We start from the raw sequence: 17,951 nt of genomic DNA, 5'->3' as shown, positions 1-17,951 counted from the left end.
TGTTTCAGTGTCTGTTGTCTGGGTATAGGTTCCTCTTCAGTGGCTTAATCAGGCAAAATGAGATCTTGTGTGCTGAGTTGGAGGAGAACCTCAACAACCATCTCTCAAAATGTCACAAAGCTGGAAAATGTTGTTATCAGGACTTACTTCTAAGAATAGAAAACATTAAAAGCCATATATGTCTGAGACTTTCAAGATGTCATATTAGCATAATTCATTTCAGAGTGACCAACCCCTTCACAGGCCCAGGCTCAGGGGGAGTCCTCATCTGTAAGAGCTATGCTTTCACTGCTGATGTTTGCTGCAGAAGCACAGCAGGGTTGGGGCAGAGGCTTTGAAGACTGTACTGCTTAGTAACATCATCTGAAATACAAGACATTTGGCCTCAGCCAAGGACAAGGAGGCCCCTCAAAATGCTAGCATGTGCTTTTTTCTCTGAGCATGCTAGTGGAGAAATGGAATGGAAAAAACAACAGCTGGTCCAGAGAAAGGCCAAATAAACTCTGTTGTGTAAGCCCAGAGATAAGAAGGTTATAGCATATGCAGCATTTCTTAATGATATTATACCAATGCTGGAAAGAATAACATTTGATTTCAAGGTTAATTCCAGATTGTCTTTCTCTTCTTTCCTTCAGTAATCTAAATTTTAAACAAACTAATTAAAAGGCATCATTTAGCTACCACTTCAAAGAACTATTCACTGAGTAGCTTTTTTTCTTTTACATCACAGACATTATACATTAATTTGGTTGGAATACTTTACACTTCTTAAACTGTCTTTCGAATGTTTAGTACTGAGATTGTAAGTTTCTGGAATTATGAGTGAACTGTAGTTGCTCTTTTCCACGTGTAACGAACTTTGGTTCGAGGAATGTTTACTTGCGGATGGATGGTGCATTCATGAGCACCTGGCCTCTCCATCTGCGACAAACCTCCAGCATGAAGGTCTTCAGACAGGTGCATGAAGATTGGGAGATGGAGAAAATGAAGCACAGAATTTTGCTGACTTGACACCTGTCACCCAGCTCTGTCCCCTCCCCCATCTTCCTTTCAAATTTCATCTCACACGATGATGCCACAAAGACTGAGTGGCCTATGGTATTTTAGGGAATTGGGTGTTTACTTTGGGTGTTTCTAAGGATGGCTGATGAGGAAAGGAATAGGATCCAGGCATTCTCTTTCACCCTTGTTTACACATAACGGCTCATGCTCATCCTGCGTCTTGCAGTCCTTTCATGATGAAAGTAAGTCATGATAGCTTTGACTGATATCAGAAAAAAGTACTGTTTTCTTAATCATTTCAGAGGAAGCAAGGGAAAAAACCAGTTGAAATTTAAATCCTGTAAATGTAATGTTAGAAGGCAAACATCAGTTTGAACATGCAGTTCATTACAATAGCTAATTAGGTCTGTTATAAAATTAATGGTATTACCTATTTGTTTGCTAGTTGAGATCAGTGATTTCTGAATGTTACTGTCTGTTGGCATCTTCAGACTGATTTGTCGTTTTAAAGCTTTTACATAGTAAAACTCAGTGGCAGCAGGTGGAATGGTTAGAGATGCTTCTCAATTTTCTCATAGGCCTGGGTTTTTGGCAGAAACTGCTTTGAGACTTCCCTGTTTCTAGGATCCCAAGATGAGAGCAGGACAGTGACAGTGGCAGACTGGAAGGGCTGAAACAGGGATAACTGTCAGTTAAGCTGTGTTTGCCAGACAGTGTTGGATTACCCTTCATGTTGGAAGCACAGGTCTGTTTTATTTGCTCTCTAATCACTCTGTGTGATCCAGCACAGTATGTCTTATACCCCCTCGCAGGGAAAGGCATGGAGGTTGCTGTTCCTTCTAGATCTGCAGAATTTCCTGGGTTTGCAAATAGTTACTAGCTTGCTGCTTGGCACAAAGAAAATAGAGGAGAAAGCTGAACATCCTGTGGGTAGAAGGGGTTGCAATGGGATGCAAAAGCTGCTGGTGGTGAAGGCTGCTGGGAACACTGCTAAGTTGGCCATGGCAATAAGGGAGTCTAAAAATAGGCTATTTTTTCTTGATTCTCAGGCAGATCTGGCACCATGACCTGAATTCTGTTGAGTTGCAGCCTGTTTGCTGTACCACGTCCAGTGTGCTCTAACAAGTTCTTGTTTGTCCTGGATAAACTTATATTTTGCTGAATTAATGAGCAGGTACAGTTTGTAGAGTGAGATCAATGAAGAATTCCTAGGAATGTCAATAACACATAAAATAGCTAATGTAAGTACCAAATTAGGGTTTCATCTTCAGTTTACTAAAAGCCAGTGTTTTCCAGCAGGATTTTAGAGCATTTGGAAAGCACTGATTACTGTCTGGCTTTCCAGCTTTTAAAACCACTTTCCAGTCCTTTCAGTGCACACTATCTATTAACTTTGAGAAACTATTTCAGAGAAAAATAGAAGTGAAGAGGAATGTGTTTAAATCGATAAACTAAATAAAATGTTGAAATGTAGTGCTAAAGTAAAACCTGGCAATTTGTACAGGGAACACTAATGGACCTTCTGTATAGCTACTTGGATGATTTGAAAAAGTTCCGTTTAAAAGTTATGAGGAGTATTGAAAATGATTTATATTTGGTTTTAGAGTATGTTTCTTCCACCTCCTTGTCCCTCTGAGTGTTTTGCTAACAAATTTTGTGATATATTTTCTTTGATGTCACTACAACCTACAGTAGGTAGTTCTATGGCTCACACAGAGGATACGTTCTAATAAGTTCTGAAAGAAGCAGGGATCTGTCTTCTACATTAATGAATTTAAGATAAGATGTAGAGGAAAAAAACGGAAAGTTTAATCTAGATTATTTTCTTAACCTTCTCCTGTCCTTTTGTGTTATAAGTCAGAATTTCAAGGCAGCTAAGAGACAATTTTTCAAACTATGATTATAAGACCAGGAAAATTCTCATTGTCAGTGCTCAGTGAAATAATCTTATGTATATTTTAATGGGTGCTCCATTAATTTATGTAAGAAAATGCATCCTCATACGTTTTTACTTAAATATTTAGGATCTGAGCTCAAATTATTTCTTAGCCAGTCAATTCTGCAAATACAAAGATAAAATTCTGTCTACAACCAATTTTTTAAAAATTAATTTTATCTCTTTTATGCTTCAACTTGAAATCATCTATTTCTGTCTAGTGCTTTATAACTGGACTACCATCTTCCAAATGGAGAACTCTCTCAAATCCAGTCTTGAAACTATGTTTTAAACTGAATTCTTGACTGATTTTTACATAAGAAAGAGTTAAAGTAGGCAAATCTGTATTCTTGAAGTCTACCCAGTGTTTTTGTGGTGGAAGTTCCAAAGAATAAGGGGATGCCAAGGGGTGTAATTTCAACTAAGCTCCTCAGTTCCTGTGCATATGCATGTTCAATAACCTCTCTGTTGATATCTTGAAAGAGATTGTTTTAAACGTGTCACAGTTTAAGGAGTACTTTTTGAAGACTGAACTAGCAACTATTATTTCCTTATATGTGTGAGGATATTTGAGTAACTAAATGATAAAATACCCTGAAAATGCAAATCCAATGGCAGAATGTGTAGCAGAAAACTGACATTGTAAATGAGTAGAATAGCTGCAAAGGCAGGCAGTTTACATAATGAACATAAACGAGATTGTCTTTAATAACTTTGCTTGAAAAATCCTGTTTAAAAGATTCCTGTGGTATTCTCTGCACCATATATTCTGTATATATAAGGTAAGATAAGTTGCTCTCGAAGTGTAACACTGTAGATATTCATGTCCACCACTATTCCCATACAATGAGATCATTTTTGTGTCAAGAAGTGAAATACTCCAGTATTCTTTGACATTGCTGCCAAGTAGCACACAGCAGACTGCGTGCATACATTAAATTTTCTCAGTCTCTTGATCAGTGGCCAGATCCTGACTACTGAGAGGAATGGCTGGCCTGTTTCCACTCCTGTGCCATGGTAATTCACATGGTCAAAGCAGGTCTTACAGAAGCAACCCTCTGTTTGCTGGTTGTGACTGTTAGAGCCATTTGGAGATTGCCGGGGGATGAGTTGAACAGCACTTTCTGAGCTGGCTTTGACCCAGAACAAGTCCAAGCAGAGTGGAGGCATCAGGGCAGAGAGTGCTGACATCTGAAAGAAAGTTGGCTTGAAAATGGCCTGAGGGGTTCAGGTCCCTGGGCTCACTCCTGGGAGTCACAGCTGAGCTGGAACCTTGCCTAGTAGTCAGTGAGGGTAGTTTTTTTGTGTCTTGGGAAGAGAAGAGGTGCAGTTAGGGAAGGAAGTGCAGAAGAATGCAGTAGGATCAAGACAAGGAGTAGTACAGTAGTGAGATGATGTGAAATACCTTTAGTTCATGATCCATTCACAGACAGTTGCAAACCAAACCGTGGAGGTTCAGTTTTTGTTTGCGTTGGAGTTTCTTTGTGAGGGTGAAGCTATGAGCTGGAGCAGGGTCTAGGTCCTGCAGGGGGGCTGCATCCTGTTTTGGGACCACCCAGCAGCCTGGGTAAACACAGGAGTGGTAGCATCTCATGGCTCTGCTGTACTGCCTGTGTATGTTTGCCTCTCACTTCCCTCCTATCCCTCCTTGAGAGGAGGCAGGAGCAGCTGGTCCCAGCTGGTTCTGTACTGGTCATTTGCAAAGACTGAGAGATGCAAGTGGCTGATTTTGCTGTATTAACTGAAGGGAAGTGATGACCCAGCGAGGAGTTCCTGTGGTGCACTGGTTGGCTCTTGAAAACGTAGAGAAGGCCCTTAAACCCAGTTGACATTTCTGACTTTTCATGGGGAAGCATAAACAGGCAAAACAGTACTGGGCATATTTTAAGATCTGGTTAGTGAGAGATGCCTCTGCCCAAATTAAGACTCAAAGGAGACCATGTGCCAAACTCAGCAATATGGATTTTATTTAACAATGAATGTTAGGTAGAGAGATAGAAAGAAATAAGTTCGTCCTGTGGCCTGGACAGTGTTTGAGACAGGCAACTCTGCTCTTTAAGTCCTTACAACATATTGGTTTTGTCATGATGGTGATAGTACAACCTGTTGCAGTGCTGACAACACTTTCGGTGAAGAAGTTATTCTTAATATCCAAACCGAACCTCCCCTGGCACAACTTGAGGCCAGTTCTTCTTGTTACCTGGGAGAAGAGACCAACCCCCACCTGGCTACAACCTCTTTTCAGGTAACTGTAGAGTGATAAAGTCTCTCCTCATCCTCTTTTTCTCCAGACTAAACACCACCAGCTCTCTCAGTGACTTTTCATCAGACTTGTGCTCCAGACCCTTCACCAGCTCTGTTGTCCTTCTCTAGATACATTCCAGCACCTCAGTGTCTTTCTTGTAATGAATAAGATCCTTTTACACTTTTAGCCTTATTCTTGTTCCTGACTGCAGGAGGTTGGTGACCTCTCATTGCCAACATATAACCAGTTTGGTTTTTCTTCATTATTATGTGAATTAAATTTATGGAACATTACCAGAAACTTTTGGACTCTGATTCATGAGCTTCTGGATACTATTTGGTTAACCAAACTGGAAATCAGATCAACCTTGACAATGCAGAGATAACTACTTCAAGGTGCAAGATAACTACTTCAACTTTCATTTTTTTTGCATTAATTTTGTGTGAATGAATTTTCATACAGATATGAAAAAAGAAGAAAAATTAATTGTTAAATTATTAATTGTAAAATTATTCATTATAAAATTATTAATATGTTAAAATTTGCATTTTAATAATCACAGTTCCCAAAAACTGCATTTCTCTGTCATTCTTTGGTTAACAGTTCTTAAATTGCTTGGTAAGAGACATTCTAACATAAAAATAATTTACTGTGAGTTTTTAATCTGAAAATTCTTTTACAGTGAGATATATTCTGTTTTAGAAGATACTTTTTTTCAATTTTTAACTGTCCCTTATTGACTTGGGTTTAATTCCTGAGTAAAAAAGTAAGAACATAGAGGCAGAAGAATAGTCATTGCAAAACATTGGAAGCTTCAGGCATAGCTGTCTCTCACAATGTTATTTTCTATGTACCTTCTGATGCCAGTGGCCCAGCACATCTGTCATTCCATCCTTCCAGCCCAAGTACTAATAAGCAGCAGACACACTGAGCAGCAGTATCTGATTAAGTGCATCAGTCAACACAGGTCCGTTTTAGCTTCATTCTGCACTAAAGTGGTGTGTCTCCACTGTTTGATACGTCACGTTTCTGACAGCAGGAATGTCAAAGTTAAACAAACCTTGCAGAGTTGTAAGCTTTCTTTCTCTGTGCTTGTTTTTGCTGGGACTTGGTGGTTGTCAGCATGGGCTTGTATGTGATTAAATTGTTGTAATAGTTTCCTGTGTGAACACTCCACGCTCAGAAAGCATTTGTGTGATTTAGCTTAGCCTGTTTTAGAAATGCTTATAAAAAGAGCTGGTTTGGTTATCTCTGCAATTTTAAATTCAAATGCTCACTTTCTTGCATTACAACAGTTTTCCCATTATAGCCTGTGAGTCCTTATTCTCCCACTGTCAGCATCCAGACTTAGTTTTGTTATGGCTGTTTAAAAGCAGAAACCATCTGTACAAAACTTCCTTGTCTGTTTTAGAAGACAGGGGATGGGAATCTCCTACTGCATTTATTTTATAAATAATTAATAAGTTCTCGCAGTAAGTCAGCTACCAAAGTTGCTCTCTTTCCTCATGAATGAAAGAGGGAGATGTCCTTTGTACAATGACTGTTTCAACAGAGTTTATTGACCTCTTGAAAAACTCACCGCAAAACCGTAGTCATTTTGTTAATACTTAACCTAAAGGTACATCTTAGGACAAAGTGAAGTTTTCTTGGAAGAATCATAATGTAGCAAGTTATGAACAGTGTGAAATTTATTCGTCTAGCGTCCCTCCTGTTCACGCCTCCTATCTGGAGTTGTAGCATTTTGACTGTGAACAACATAGAGTGGTAAAAATGAAAGAACTCTTGTTCAAAGAGAAAGAAGCTGAGGATAGAAAGTGAAGACATGAATCAGTACTACTATATTTTGTCTGACAGCCTTCGGTGGTAGGGTACATTCTCCTTTCTGGGAATTTCCAGACATTTTCACCTTGCTTCTTCAAAGCCCCGTGTGCCTCCAAAGGTGTTGAAGGCTGGACCTTGAGGTCCCCTTGTGTTGCACTGTATGCTGCACTCTTCCTTGAGCAAGCCTGGGGGGAAAAAAACCCCCTTTTTAATGGAAATCTCACATAATGCCCTTAAGAGAGGTGTGTCAGGTTTGTTCTTTAATGCCCCTTTGGGGCAGGGGAGGGCAAGCAAAAATTAACTGCTTAATAATCAAACAAAATCAAGCAACATTTTGAGAGGGTGAGCTGTTCAAAGTAGAGAAGAACTTCAGTGGATTTTTTTTTTTTATAGTGAAAACATTGATGGCTAAAGATTAGAAAGTTCTTTCTTGGGGAAAGAAAGATTGGCAAAGGGTTTGTCAAAGTATGTTGTCAACTGATGAAAAATTAAACTGTTATGCTAAAAGAGAGAGTATAACTTTTGTTTTCTTCACAGAGATCATGCAGTTTTAACCTGTGCTGAAGAAGTTTGTACAATACTGTTTTTTCATGTATAATTGAATCTTACAGTGAACTTAAAATCTTTCCTTGTAACTGAAAGTTAAGGGTCCTTTATGTTGTTGTTAGTCAAGTAGGATTTGTGTGGGTAGTTTCAGGGGACATTTTTATTTTTCACTAAAAACAACTCAGAATTTGATTTTTAAAAGCAACCCTTTGACAGAAATTAATCAACCATTTCTAAGTAGAAGCTGATGAAATTTTGTAATCTACACCATTTCCTCTAGTTATGCAGTCACATGTCTGGATATCACATATGACTGTTGGAATGTTACTCATTTGGCTGAATCAGTTTTCCTGATAAAAGCTTTGCATTTGCAAATTTTTGTCCCATGACAACTATAAACTTCTGAGTATTGCTGCTTGAATTTCATGCAGTTTGTTGCCTGAGTCTCTTACCAACCTTCTTTTATTTACTGTTAGACTGTCCTGGGTATACTCTCAACACTACCTTTACTTCTATTCCTAAGGACTCCAGCACTGTACCTACCTGTGTTATATCACTTCCTCAGAAATATATTGGAACACTCAGAGCATGAGTAACCCCTTTCTCTCTTCTGTTACTTGTGGAATGTGCTCTGCTCAGCAGTTATGATGGAAGAACATGGGGAGGCAGACTTTTCTCAGACAGCACTGGATGTTACTAGGTCTCAGACTTTTCAACACTTCTTGGGTATTTCTGAACTGGTGGGCTCCTAGTCAAGACTTCCATTTCTGGACAACAGGCTGCCTGGGATTTCTCAGCAAATCTGAAATCACTTGTAACACTTCACTAATTCAAGGGAAAAACAAGGTAGTTATTTAACTTCAAAATTAAAAGCTTAACAATCAAAATTTGGAGACACATAAAAGCAGAAATATAACTATACTTTGTAGCCGCCTGCTTGTTAGTGTAGGTCTAAGAGGTTCCCTCTCTATGCTTCATCTGGCTAAGAAAGCTGCCAGGAGACTTAACACAGCAGGGATCCAGTCCTTAGATGTCACCTATCCAGGCAACATACCCTGCACAGGAGGATATCCATCACTGAGGAAAGAGGTTTGTCTGCAGAATCCTGTGGCTATCTGGCATTAACTTTCACAATTTGAATCTCTTCTGAGTCTTTCCTGCAGTACAGAACCTCACGTTTAACCAGGACTCCAGTCTTTTCCCTGGGGGTTGTTCGCCATTACAGCCTCTATGACTTTAAACATTTTTAACTCCAGTGCTATCAGCTGCCCAGACAATTAGCAATTCTTTCTGCTAGCTATAAACACAAAGCCTGACAGCTGGCCTAACGTTTATTTGGCCATAAACAAGTCACTTAACCAGCAGTCTGAACAGAGTTTTTTTGTTCAGGTAGCTGCAGGAAAGGTTTTTCTCAGCACAAACCCCTTAAAAACGCAGATAATGAGAACTGTGCTTCATAGAAATAAGAATGCTGAAAACCATGCAAATGTATGAGAGAGACTAATGAATATAGCTCATAAATAGCCCCTCATTGAGGTGGAGATTGCTGTAGCTGAACAAAGATTGAGGGAGACAGCTGGAGTGATGCTGCAGTGTGGGTTAGTGGGGTTAGGGTAGAGGTCATAGCAGCAATAGTTCATTGCTGCTGTGTACAGCACACTTGTGCACTGTGGCTCAGTTCTAAAAGTGCGAAGTGGCTGATGCTATTTTGTTTATTAAAGTGGCATATTTCAATTTTACGCAAATGTGTTTTGAGTACCAGCACTTCTTTCTCTAGGCATCTTTCAGACTGACCTTAACATATATGATAAACCAAGATACTAATCACATTTTACACTGAGAGATACATTATACACATCACTAATAGTTCAATGCTGCCTCATTTTGCAGATAAGCAAGGTGCCATCTTCTTTCTGCACTTAGGTCTTCTAAAAGGCAAACAATGTATTTGTGACAAGGGTGTAGCATATCTACTGATGTGAACAAAAGATTTGGGACCTAGCTGCCGGGTCATCCATTCCTCAAGGGAAGAGTGGTCTGGGTAGCTGTTCCTCAACACTTGGTATTGCTGGGAGGAGGAAGTAATAATGCTGGATAACTGCCCTCTGCCAAACAGCAGTGGGGATGATGCTGGAAAGGCTGGAAGCACTTTGAGGCAGGAACTGTCTTTCTGGCCTGTGGATGTGCTCCATCTGGAATAAGGACATGCTCTTCCAAGAGTGAGATGCCAAGGTACTACTGCAATATATGTAATAGAAACAGTTGTTCCTGATCCTTCTTAGGACTCAGGAAATCCCTGCACTGTAGAAGTGTTTCTCTGGATTATGGGTTGGAAAAATGCCAGCAGCTGCTGTTGAACTGGCATCTCATTTATTTTTTGGGCCTGGAGGTATTTACATCCCTGGTATTTCCCTGGTAACATTCAAAGCCTAGACTGAGTGGAGACTAATTAGCCCCACTGAGCACAGTGCAAGGTTGCTAACAACTCTACAGAGCCAAGACTTCTTCCAGAAAAGATTTAGATGCACAGATCCCAAAATTAAAGTGGAAGCAGTAAGTGTCTTGCCTGTCAGTCAGGCAGGATGACAGCAGCCGAGGAGCCCGTGGCTGCCTGCCCTCCTGGTATTTAGATGACACCTGCTGGTCAAGTGTCCCCAGTCATTGAAGATATTTTCCACACACAGAACAAGGCAGTCTTGGATGTGTCATAGCACTGAGCTTAATATGCCACCCTGATGAGAAAAAGGCTGCCTGTGAAGAAAGGATATCTCTATCCTAAACTATCACCTTGTGTCATTAGAGAATTTAGAGCCAAACCATCAGGAAAGAACTCCTTGAAAATAGCATCCCCTATTCAAATTTTCTTTTTTTTTTTTTAGCTTATCTCTCTGTCTCACAGCATAATCCCTAGCATTTGAATAATGTTAACTTTTGGATGGATGTTTAATCCATCTGGGGAGATTCAGAAGTCTGCAGAACAGGGCCCTTAGCAGTCTGGTGTCACTTCGGAGCTGGCCTTACAGTGGGTCAGGTAGGTGTAGCCAGAAGTCCTGTGATGCTACTGTGGTGGTTTGGGCTAGGCCTTCCTTGGTGACCAGTTTGTAACCAAGGAAGGGTCCAGATTTACCCAGTATTCCCTATGATTTTTACATAAACCAGACTATAAGAAGAAAGGAGGAGAGGCCTTTGCTCTCTTTCCTTCCAGCGGCTTGGAGGTGCAGGTTCCCTGCTGTTGAGTCTGTCGGGCTGGGGAGCGAGGCCTGGTGAGGCCTTGTCAGCCTTGGGAGACAGAGGTTGCCGGCGATCGTTCCGGAGCGACTCTCGGTTGTCCCAAGGAGAGTAGTGAGCTATTTCTTTGCTAACTCTTTTAGTGGATAGATATTGGGCTGCTAATTGGGATATATATATATATATTATTTTGGTTTTGTTCCTTTTCCCTTCCCCCTTCCCATTCCCTTGTGAAATTGTATATATTTCAATTGAATATACCTGTAACATAAGTGTAAATATATTTATATATATTTATATATATCACTTTAACTGTCTCTCCCTCGTTTTGGATTTTCTTAGTTGTTTTTCTCCCTCTTCTCCCTGAGGTTTAGGGGGGGGGGGCGATTTCTTGTGGTAAGGTTTGGAGACTTGGCAGGGAGCCAGCTTCAAACCATATCAGCTACCATTCTGTCTGCAAGTGTTATGGCCATACACTTCAAATCAAGCTTGAAAATTTGTTCAAGACAGCGTTGCTTCTCACTCTTCCAGATACCCACAGCTTTTTGAAACAGCAGCAGCTTCGAAGGGAGAGGTGGGAACAAAATCATAAAGCTGCCAGAAAGGTTTCTCGGCGCTCTGTCAGCAAGGAGCGGTGGGTGGAGACGCTTGTGGTTGCAGACAGTAAAATGGTTGAGTACCATGGAAGTGACCATGTGGAATCATATATCCTCACTATAATGAATATGGTATGTACAACATTTTGAGGCTTTTAGATAGACAAATTAAGCAAACCTGAATTTGATTATGTTGCTGATCTCCTTGAAGTAGGTCTGTAACATTGTTCACAGAGAGAAATGTGATGTAATTCATGTATATATTATTGAAAGTCTGTATTTTAAAGTATCTTTTACCTTGTATTTTGTGTAAACACGATTTTTCACTGGATTCTAAGCAAGAGAAGTCTCATAGCTATAAAAGCCAGCACTTTCCACTGATATTCTCTGTCTCCCCTGGAATCTGTTGCTCAGTGGTGATTTCAGATTTTTTGCTACAGCAGTAGAGAGCAATTCTACAGGTTTTAAGCATACAAATTCTTTCATATATCTGTGCATGAGAAAGGCACTCAGGAGCACGCTGGTATTTTAGCAAGAGCTAATATTTTAGCTAATATTTTAGAGTTTGTTACTGTACTGGTCACAAATCCAACCAGCAGTGTAGGAGCTATTATGAAACAAGTTAACCCTATCCCAGTTAAAACAAGTACAATTGTTTTCCCAGATAAGTATCTTGCCTAGAGTGTAAAGTTCACATTGGAGAAAAGAAAAGGTGTTCTTTGCGTGCTTTCCTGTGTGGCAAGTTTCAAAATATGATTTGTTCTGAGAAAAGCCATAGCATTTTGTGAAACTACCTACAGATATGTCTTCTGTTATTATCTGTATGGTAAATATTGACCTTGAGAGTCTACTGGGGATGTGTTCTATGTGGTTATCATGGCAGATATGTAATAAATGCTAAGTTAATCACAGTATAATTTTAGCCATGTTAACTGATCTGTCCCTTATGTTTATAGAGTGTGTTCCTAGCTGTGCCCCAATGAATCTGACTAGCTGCTGAGGCAGTGAGTCTGATTAAACAGGTACAAAGGTTGTTTGAGCGCATGAGGTTTTGTCCACACAGGGAAAAATGCGTGGAATAAAAACCAGTTATTATCAGGTTCCAGAACAAACAAGTCTCAACATTTTCTCTGCGGTCTGACCTTAGATGTTAGGGTTACTTAAAATGTTTCAGTATTCTCCATAAAGTACCTTGAAAAAGACCCATATCCAAATCAGACCTTCGTGAACATAATTTCCACTTTATTTTGATAATTTCTTCTTTAGTGTTCTTCTCCATAATAGTTTTGATCCAAAGGCAATCCATTTTGTTCATTCGTATTTCCTGTGATAGATGGCATAGGTCACATACAGATAGATTGTGAGTATCATCATTCCTCCTGCCTAATTCAACATTGTAAGGATGTTTATGGCAATTGGATCACATTTTTGCTGAGTTCAGTTCTTGTACGGTTTTATGTGTAGTCTTTTTTTAATGGAGTCATTATCCTGGCTTTTGTTCTTATCATCCCCTCCTGTGCTCTGAAAACACAAGACTGTTTCTCTTTATTTGTACTCTCTAAATTTTGCCTTTGTTTTTGCAACAGAATCTGATTCCTGTTGATTTAAAACAGAACAATTTGATGTACTGGTTTATTTAGACCCTGAAGGGACCTCTCCATCAGTGTTATGTGACTGTAGATGTTGTGTTCTTTTCTGCTAGAGTTTTTTAAGAACTCTGAAGTTTTTGAAACGGAAACGGACACAATATAATCTTCTCTGGGCTTTTGCTCTCTAGCTTAGTAACTTTTGTATCATCACTTGTTTGGCAGAGCTAACCTTTGCAGTAGTTCCAACATTTATTGCATTTCAGTAAACTCTCAGTGAAATGCATTGAGGATTTAAAAACCAAAACAACACCCCCACCCCCAGATGAACAGTATACTAGAAGTAAATGTCATATTTTCTCTCTAAAGTCGTGTTCTGCTATAGAGGAATCAGTTAATCTCATACCTCCTGGCTCTGGCACAGGTCACAGGGTTGTTCCACGATCCAAGCATTGGCAATGCAATTCACATTGTGCTGGTCCGGCTCATCCTCTTTGAGGAGGAGGAGGTAAGGTTTTTATTTACCTTGAAATATCACTTATAAAACTTCTGAGTTCAACATATTGAGCTGTAATCATATTTGCTTAAAATAATGTGATAATTTTACTCTGTTAATAATATTTGACATGTCTGGTTTTAGAATAAATGCTGCCCTGTATAGCAGTGATGACTTCGGGTATTTCTGCACAGAATTGCCTGGGAAAATATAATTAAAACAGGCAAGTTAGGAATGGGGAAGTGGAATCTGCCCAGCGTCAAAAGAACATAGGATGCCATGGGAGACTAGACGAGAAGCAGAAATTACGCATCAACATTCAGGATCTAATTATCTAACGCTGCCCGAAATGTATTGTAAAGTGTAGTGCTAGAGTATTTGCAGGTCTCTGAAGAATTAAATCTCTTACTGTGCAGTGTTCAAACACACATTTTTCTTTTAAAATCTCTTTTGAAGCAAAAAATTGAGGACTGAGTAGATGTTTATTCCTCTAATATAGCTGTATATTGGTAGTTTCCACTGTCTTTCTTTCACAAATATGTTGCTACGTGCCTAAAAACATGCTGATTGTAATAATTTTATAGTTATTTTAAAAATACTGTGCATGACATAGCTAGCTGTCACTGCAGGAACATCTTAAATGGATTTTCTCAGTGGCTTATGATTTATAACCACAAGCCAGGTGGTCCCAGTGTTATTGAAGGTGGTAAACCAACCCACAGGGCCAGATTATGTCTTCAAAAATATTTATTGTAGTGGAGTCCGTCCTTATAGCCAATCAGTTAAAATGTAAGTATATATGGCCCAAACCCTCTAATTTGCGTCTGAACAGGACAATTAGGACCTGAGGTCCATGGTGAGCTCCAACTAAGTTAACTTGCTGAATTTCGGTGGTTGTTTGATACACACCGATACTGTTCAGTTGAGGATGGCAATGTTGGAGGTAACAATGTTGGATAGCTTTCAAACTTTTGTTTTAAGTTACCCAGAAATTCCTATCTGGTAACAATGTATACTTAGATGCTTCGTAAAAAATGAAGGGAACTGAAGCAAGATAAAGTGAATGTCCAAGACCAGAAATTAGAAAATTCGTTTTTGAATTAATTTATTTTGCATACTTTTCATTTCAGAATTTTCAGTCATCTGCATGTAAACTGTATAATAATAAGTTGAGTAAGAAACTTTTATGACTCCATTGTTTCTCTTTGGAATAGAAAAATATTGTGAAATAAATACACTGTGAGGAGCATAGTTGTTCCCTGAGCGTGACAGTGTTCACATAACATTTAGGGACAAACTCGAGCACAAAGGCCCACATTAAGTAGGCTTCACCTCCTCTTTAGAGGAAAACTTGATTTCAGGACAATATAAAATGTTTGAAAGTTTCAATTCAGTACTGGATCTTACAAAGCTCACTTACCAAAAAATACATACATTTCTACATGTAATTCTTCCTTTAGCTGCACCAATTACAGAAATTTCAACATTTTAACTTAATATTCAGTGTTAGATAAATAGATGTCATTGCTCCTAATGATGGCTCTAACTTCAGGCAAAAGCACAATCAATTACATTTCAATGATTACCCATTTTCACAGCTGAGTTCACTGAGATGTTATTACAATGCAGTATGGTCTTTACAATTATGTTTTCCTTCATTTCCCATTAGCAAGGCTTGAAGATAGTACACCATGCTGATAAGACATTAGCCAGCTTCTGCAAATGGCAGAAGAACGTCAATCCGAAGAGTGATGTCAACCCCACGCACCACGATGTGGCCGTCCTCCTCACCAGGTATGACACCCGTTTGCCATCAGCCACTGACTGGTGTTCAGTTGCATTTTTTTGGTGATGATATGTGTTTTTGTAAGCTTATGGCATCATTTAGTTCATCCTGCATAGAACTCAGTGAAGTGGTCCAGTGAAGACACACTGTTCCTGAAGCACAGTGGTAATGCAGCAGTAGCACAGGGTGAGCGAGTCTGATGACACTGATAGAGTGAGTGTGAGTCGTATTTTAAAAACATGGTTGAAGTTAGGCCTAATGTACTTCTTAAAGGGATAATTTTTAATTTGTTTTCAAAATACTTATAACACTACATTTGCATAGGGGTTAGAGGTGCATCTTAGTCACAGAATTGAGATCTGTATGTCCTGAGAAATGAGCAATGTGCAGAGGTCATTTTCCCTACCTGGTTCTATCTCATTTTGTGCTCAATGACTTCTCTATTCTTCTTTGAGGCAATGTACCAAAACAAAGTAGAACATAGATGAACAACTCCTCAAGTAATGTACAAGTGCAGCTCAGAATGGAATAGTATTTTGCAAAAATGGTGTACTTTATTTTTAAACTTTAAAATATATGCTTTTTCAATATCTCCATATATAAGGAGAAACAAAATATTTTTTATGTGTGAGCAAGGGAGGAACAGAAAACCTAAGGTGATGTCTGAGATTACAATGGGAGTTTGTGTCATGGCATGAAATGGGACTTTTGCAGGTCTGTAAAAATGGATTAAGTCTGCACACAATTGACAGAAGAGATTGGGGCTATGGTCTGAAAAAAATAGTCCTAAGTTAAAATCTGCCAGGCAAAAAAACAAACAAACAAACAAAAAATCTCAAGTGATTCAGCAAAAAAAGAGAATCACAGAATCATTTAGGTTGACAAGTCCAACCTTTGACCGATCTCCACCTTGTCAGCGTTATTTTTGGTCAAAAATTTTAGAATAAGAATGCGAAATAAGATCTCACAAAGATGCATGATTTACCAAATAAAAAGGCTTCAAACAGTTCACTTGAATGAACCTGAGGTATGATGACTTTAATAAACAGTACTTCAAAATCTGTTAGAGTTGGAGGTTCTAAAACTTTTTCTTATGTGGGTTGACAGTAAGTGTATGTATTTAGACACTACAATTGGCTACAAATTGTAGCAGTATAATGATAGTAATAGTGCAAGTGTGTGTTGTTGCATATATGTTTGTAAAATGTTATCACTACGCTCTGCTTAATATGCGAATTCACACTGATACATTACAACTTGGAGACTTGTCACCCAATGACAGTGACACTCCACAGTTGGTTTTAAGCACTTTAAATGACACATCTCTTTTGTGCTTCTAGAAAGGACATTTGTGCTGGCATGAATCGTCCATGTGAAACCTTAGGTTTGTCTCACCTGTCAGGCATGTGTCAACCTCACAGAAGCTGCAACATCAATGAAGATTCTGGCCTTCCGTTGGCTTTCACTATTGCTCATGAACTTGGACACAGGTATAGCAGACAGTGAAGGGGGGGACCTATCTGAGCTTAGTATTTCCATGTTAATACTCAAATTGCCAGATAGAAACAAAAAAAGAAGTGAGTTAATGTTTCTATTAATAAAGTCAAGACTATGTTGGTTTTTTCAAAGCAAAGGAATAAGAAAGAAATGCTTAAGCCTTGGACCTTTATTTACATAAGCAACTATTCAGTCTGCTGCTTTTAACAGTGTCTGTTAGGGCAGTACATCAGGATGAAATAAATAAGCTACAAAAAAGCATGATTTAATCATGCTAATTTTTCCAAATGTAGCTAAATTTCCATGCTATTACTTTAGATGATCTCCAGATCAATCCAAAACATTTACAGAAAACACACCTGTTTCATTATGTCAAGGTATTTCAATATTGCAGATTAGCTAGGAAACATTTTTAACTCAAGTAGTCGAATTCCTATATTAAATCTTATATTTAGTGGTTTTTTCTCCTTTCTGATGAATGAATAAAGTTGCTTTTTGGCATTTCTTAATAAGCGATATCTTCTGTATGGTAATATTGCTATTTTAGGTACACTTAGGTTAAGGTAACTAAAGTTCCTGGACATTTAGTTTCACACACGGTTAAACTATTTTTTATGATTGGGTACTTTTGCTTGAACTGGATTTCTCAGAATTTTGAATTTCTGGGGGTGTTTTGGTTGGTTAGTTGGCTTATTAACTCATCTGAAAAAATTTTGATTTTTGAATCTGTTTCGACACAGCTGTTTTCCTGGGGGAAAAGTGTTATCTCATGGGTATCCTAGTTTGACTGTAATGCCTCTGCTTTTCAACTGAATTGTGTTGCTTGGCCAGGTCACATGTTCATTGCTGTATCTACAGTCACATTAATTTCATTGTGCACCCAGCCACCGATCAGGATGAAGTTCTGTATTTCCTGATAGGATGCAATAATTATCATGATGGTAATGACCCTGTCACCCATTAACTGGCCTTTCTTTATTCAACCCCTCCATTGCCAGAAAGGAAATAATATAGGTAAATAATGCTGAAATCACTGCAATTTGATCTGGGTGCTGTGGGCTTAGTTACTTGGTCCCCACAGCCTGCTGCTGACAGTGAGCTTTTTTCATTAGCAGTAGTAATCTGAAGACACTTTTTCCCCATAGATCCATGTGTGACCTTCTCCCGGTCTAGCCTGGGTGGCTGGTAACTCTCTGTCCTTTGGTTGCTGTG

At 39.0% G+C, this 17,951-nt stretch overlaps 1 protein-coding gene and 1 long non-coding RNA gene across 2 annotated transcripts in view; one reads left to right on the top strand and one right to left on the bottom strand.

Moving 5' to 3' along the window:
* The window catches only part of ADAMTS12 (ADAM metallopeptidase with thrombospondin type 1 motif 12), a 141,300-nt gene that overhangs the window by 58,686 nt on the left and 64,663 nt on the right, over window positions 1–17,951 (top strand). The window contains exons 4-7 of the mRNA XM_027745609.2: window positions 11,310–11,506; window positions 13,385–13,468; window positions 15,126–15,250; window positions 16,583–16,732. Coding sequence (XP_027601410.1) covers window positions 11,310–11,506; window positions 13,385–13,468; window positions 15,126–15,250; window positions 16,583–16,732 — 556 coding nt within the window. The remainder of the gene's footprint in view (window positions 1–11,309; window positions 11,507–13,384; window positions 13,469–15,125; window positions 15,251–16,582; window positions 16,733–17,951) is intronic.
* LOC120325169 lies at window positions 6,673–9,033 on the bottom strand. The gene is made up of 3 exons (XR_005567050.1): window positions 8,605–9,033; window positions 8,094–8,375; window positions 6,673–7,189 (listed from the first exon to the last, which is right to left on the bottom strand). It is a non-coding gene; the product is annotated as an uncharacterized LOC120325169 (long non-coding RNA).

Source organism: Pipra filicauda, unplaced genomic scaffold, assembly GCF_003945595.2.
Source record: "Pipra filicauda isolate LSUMZ 115617 unplaced genomic scaffold, ASM394559v2 scaffold86_size2582843_pilon, whole genome shotgun sequence".
Classification (NCBI taxonomy): domain Eukaryota; kingdom Metazoa; phylum Chordata; class Aves; order Passeriformes; family Pipridae; genus Pipra; species Pipra filicauda.
This window is presented reverse-complemented; position numbering and strand designations above follow the sequence as displayed.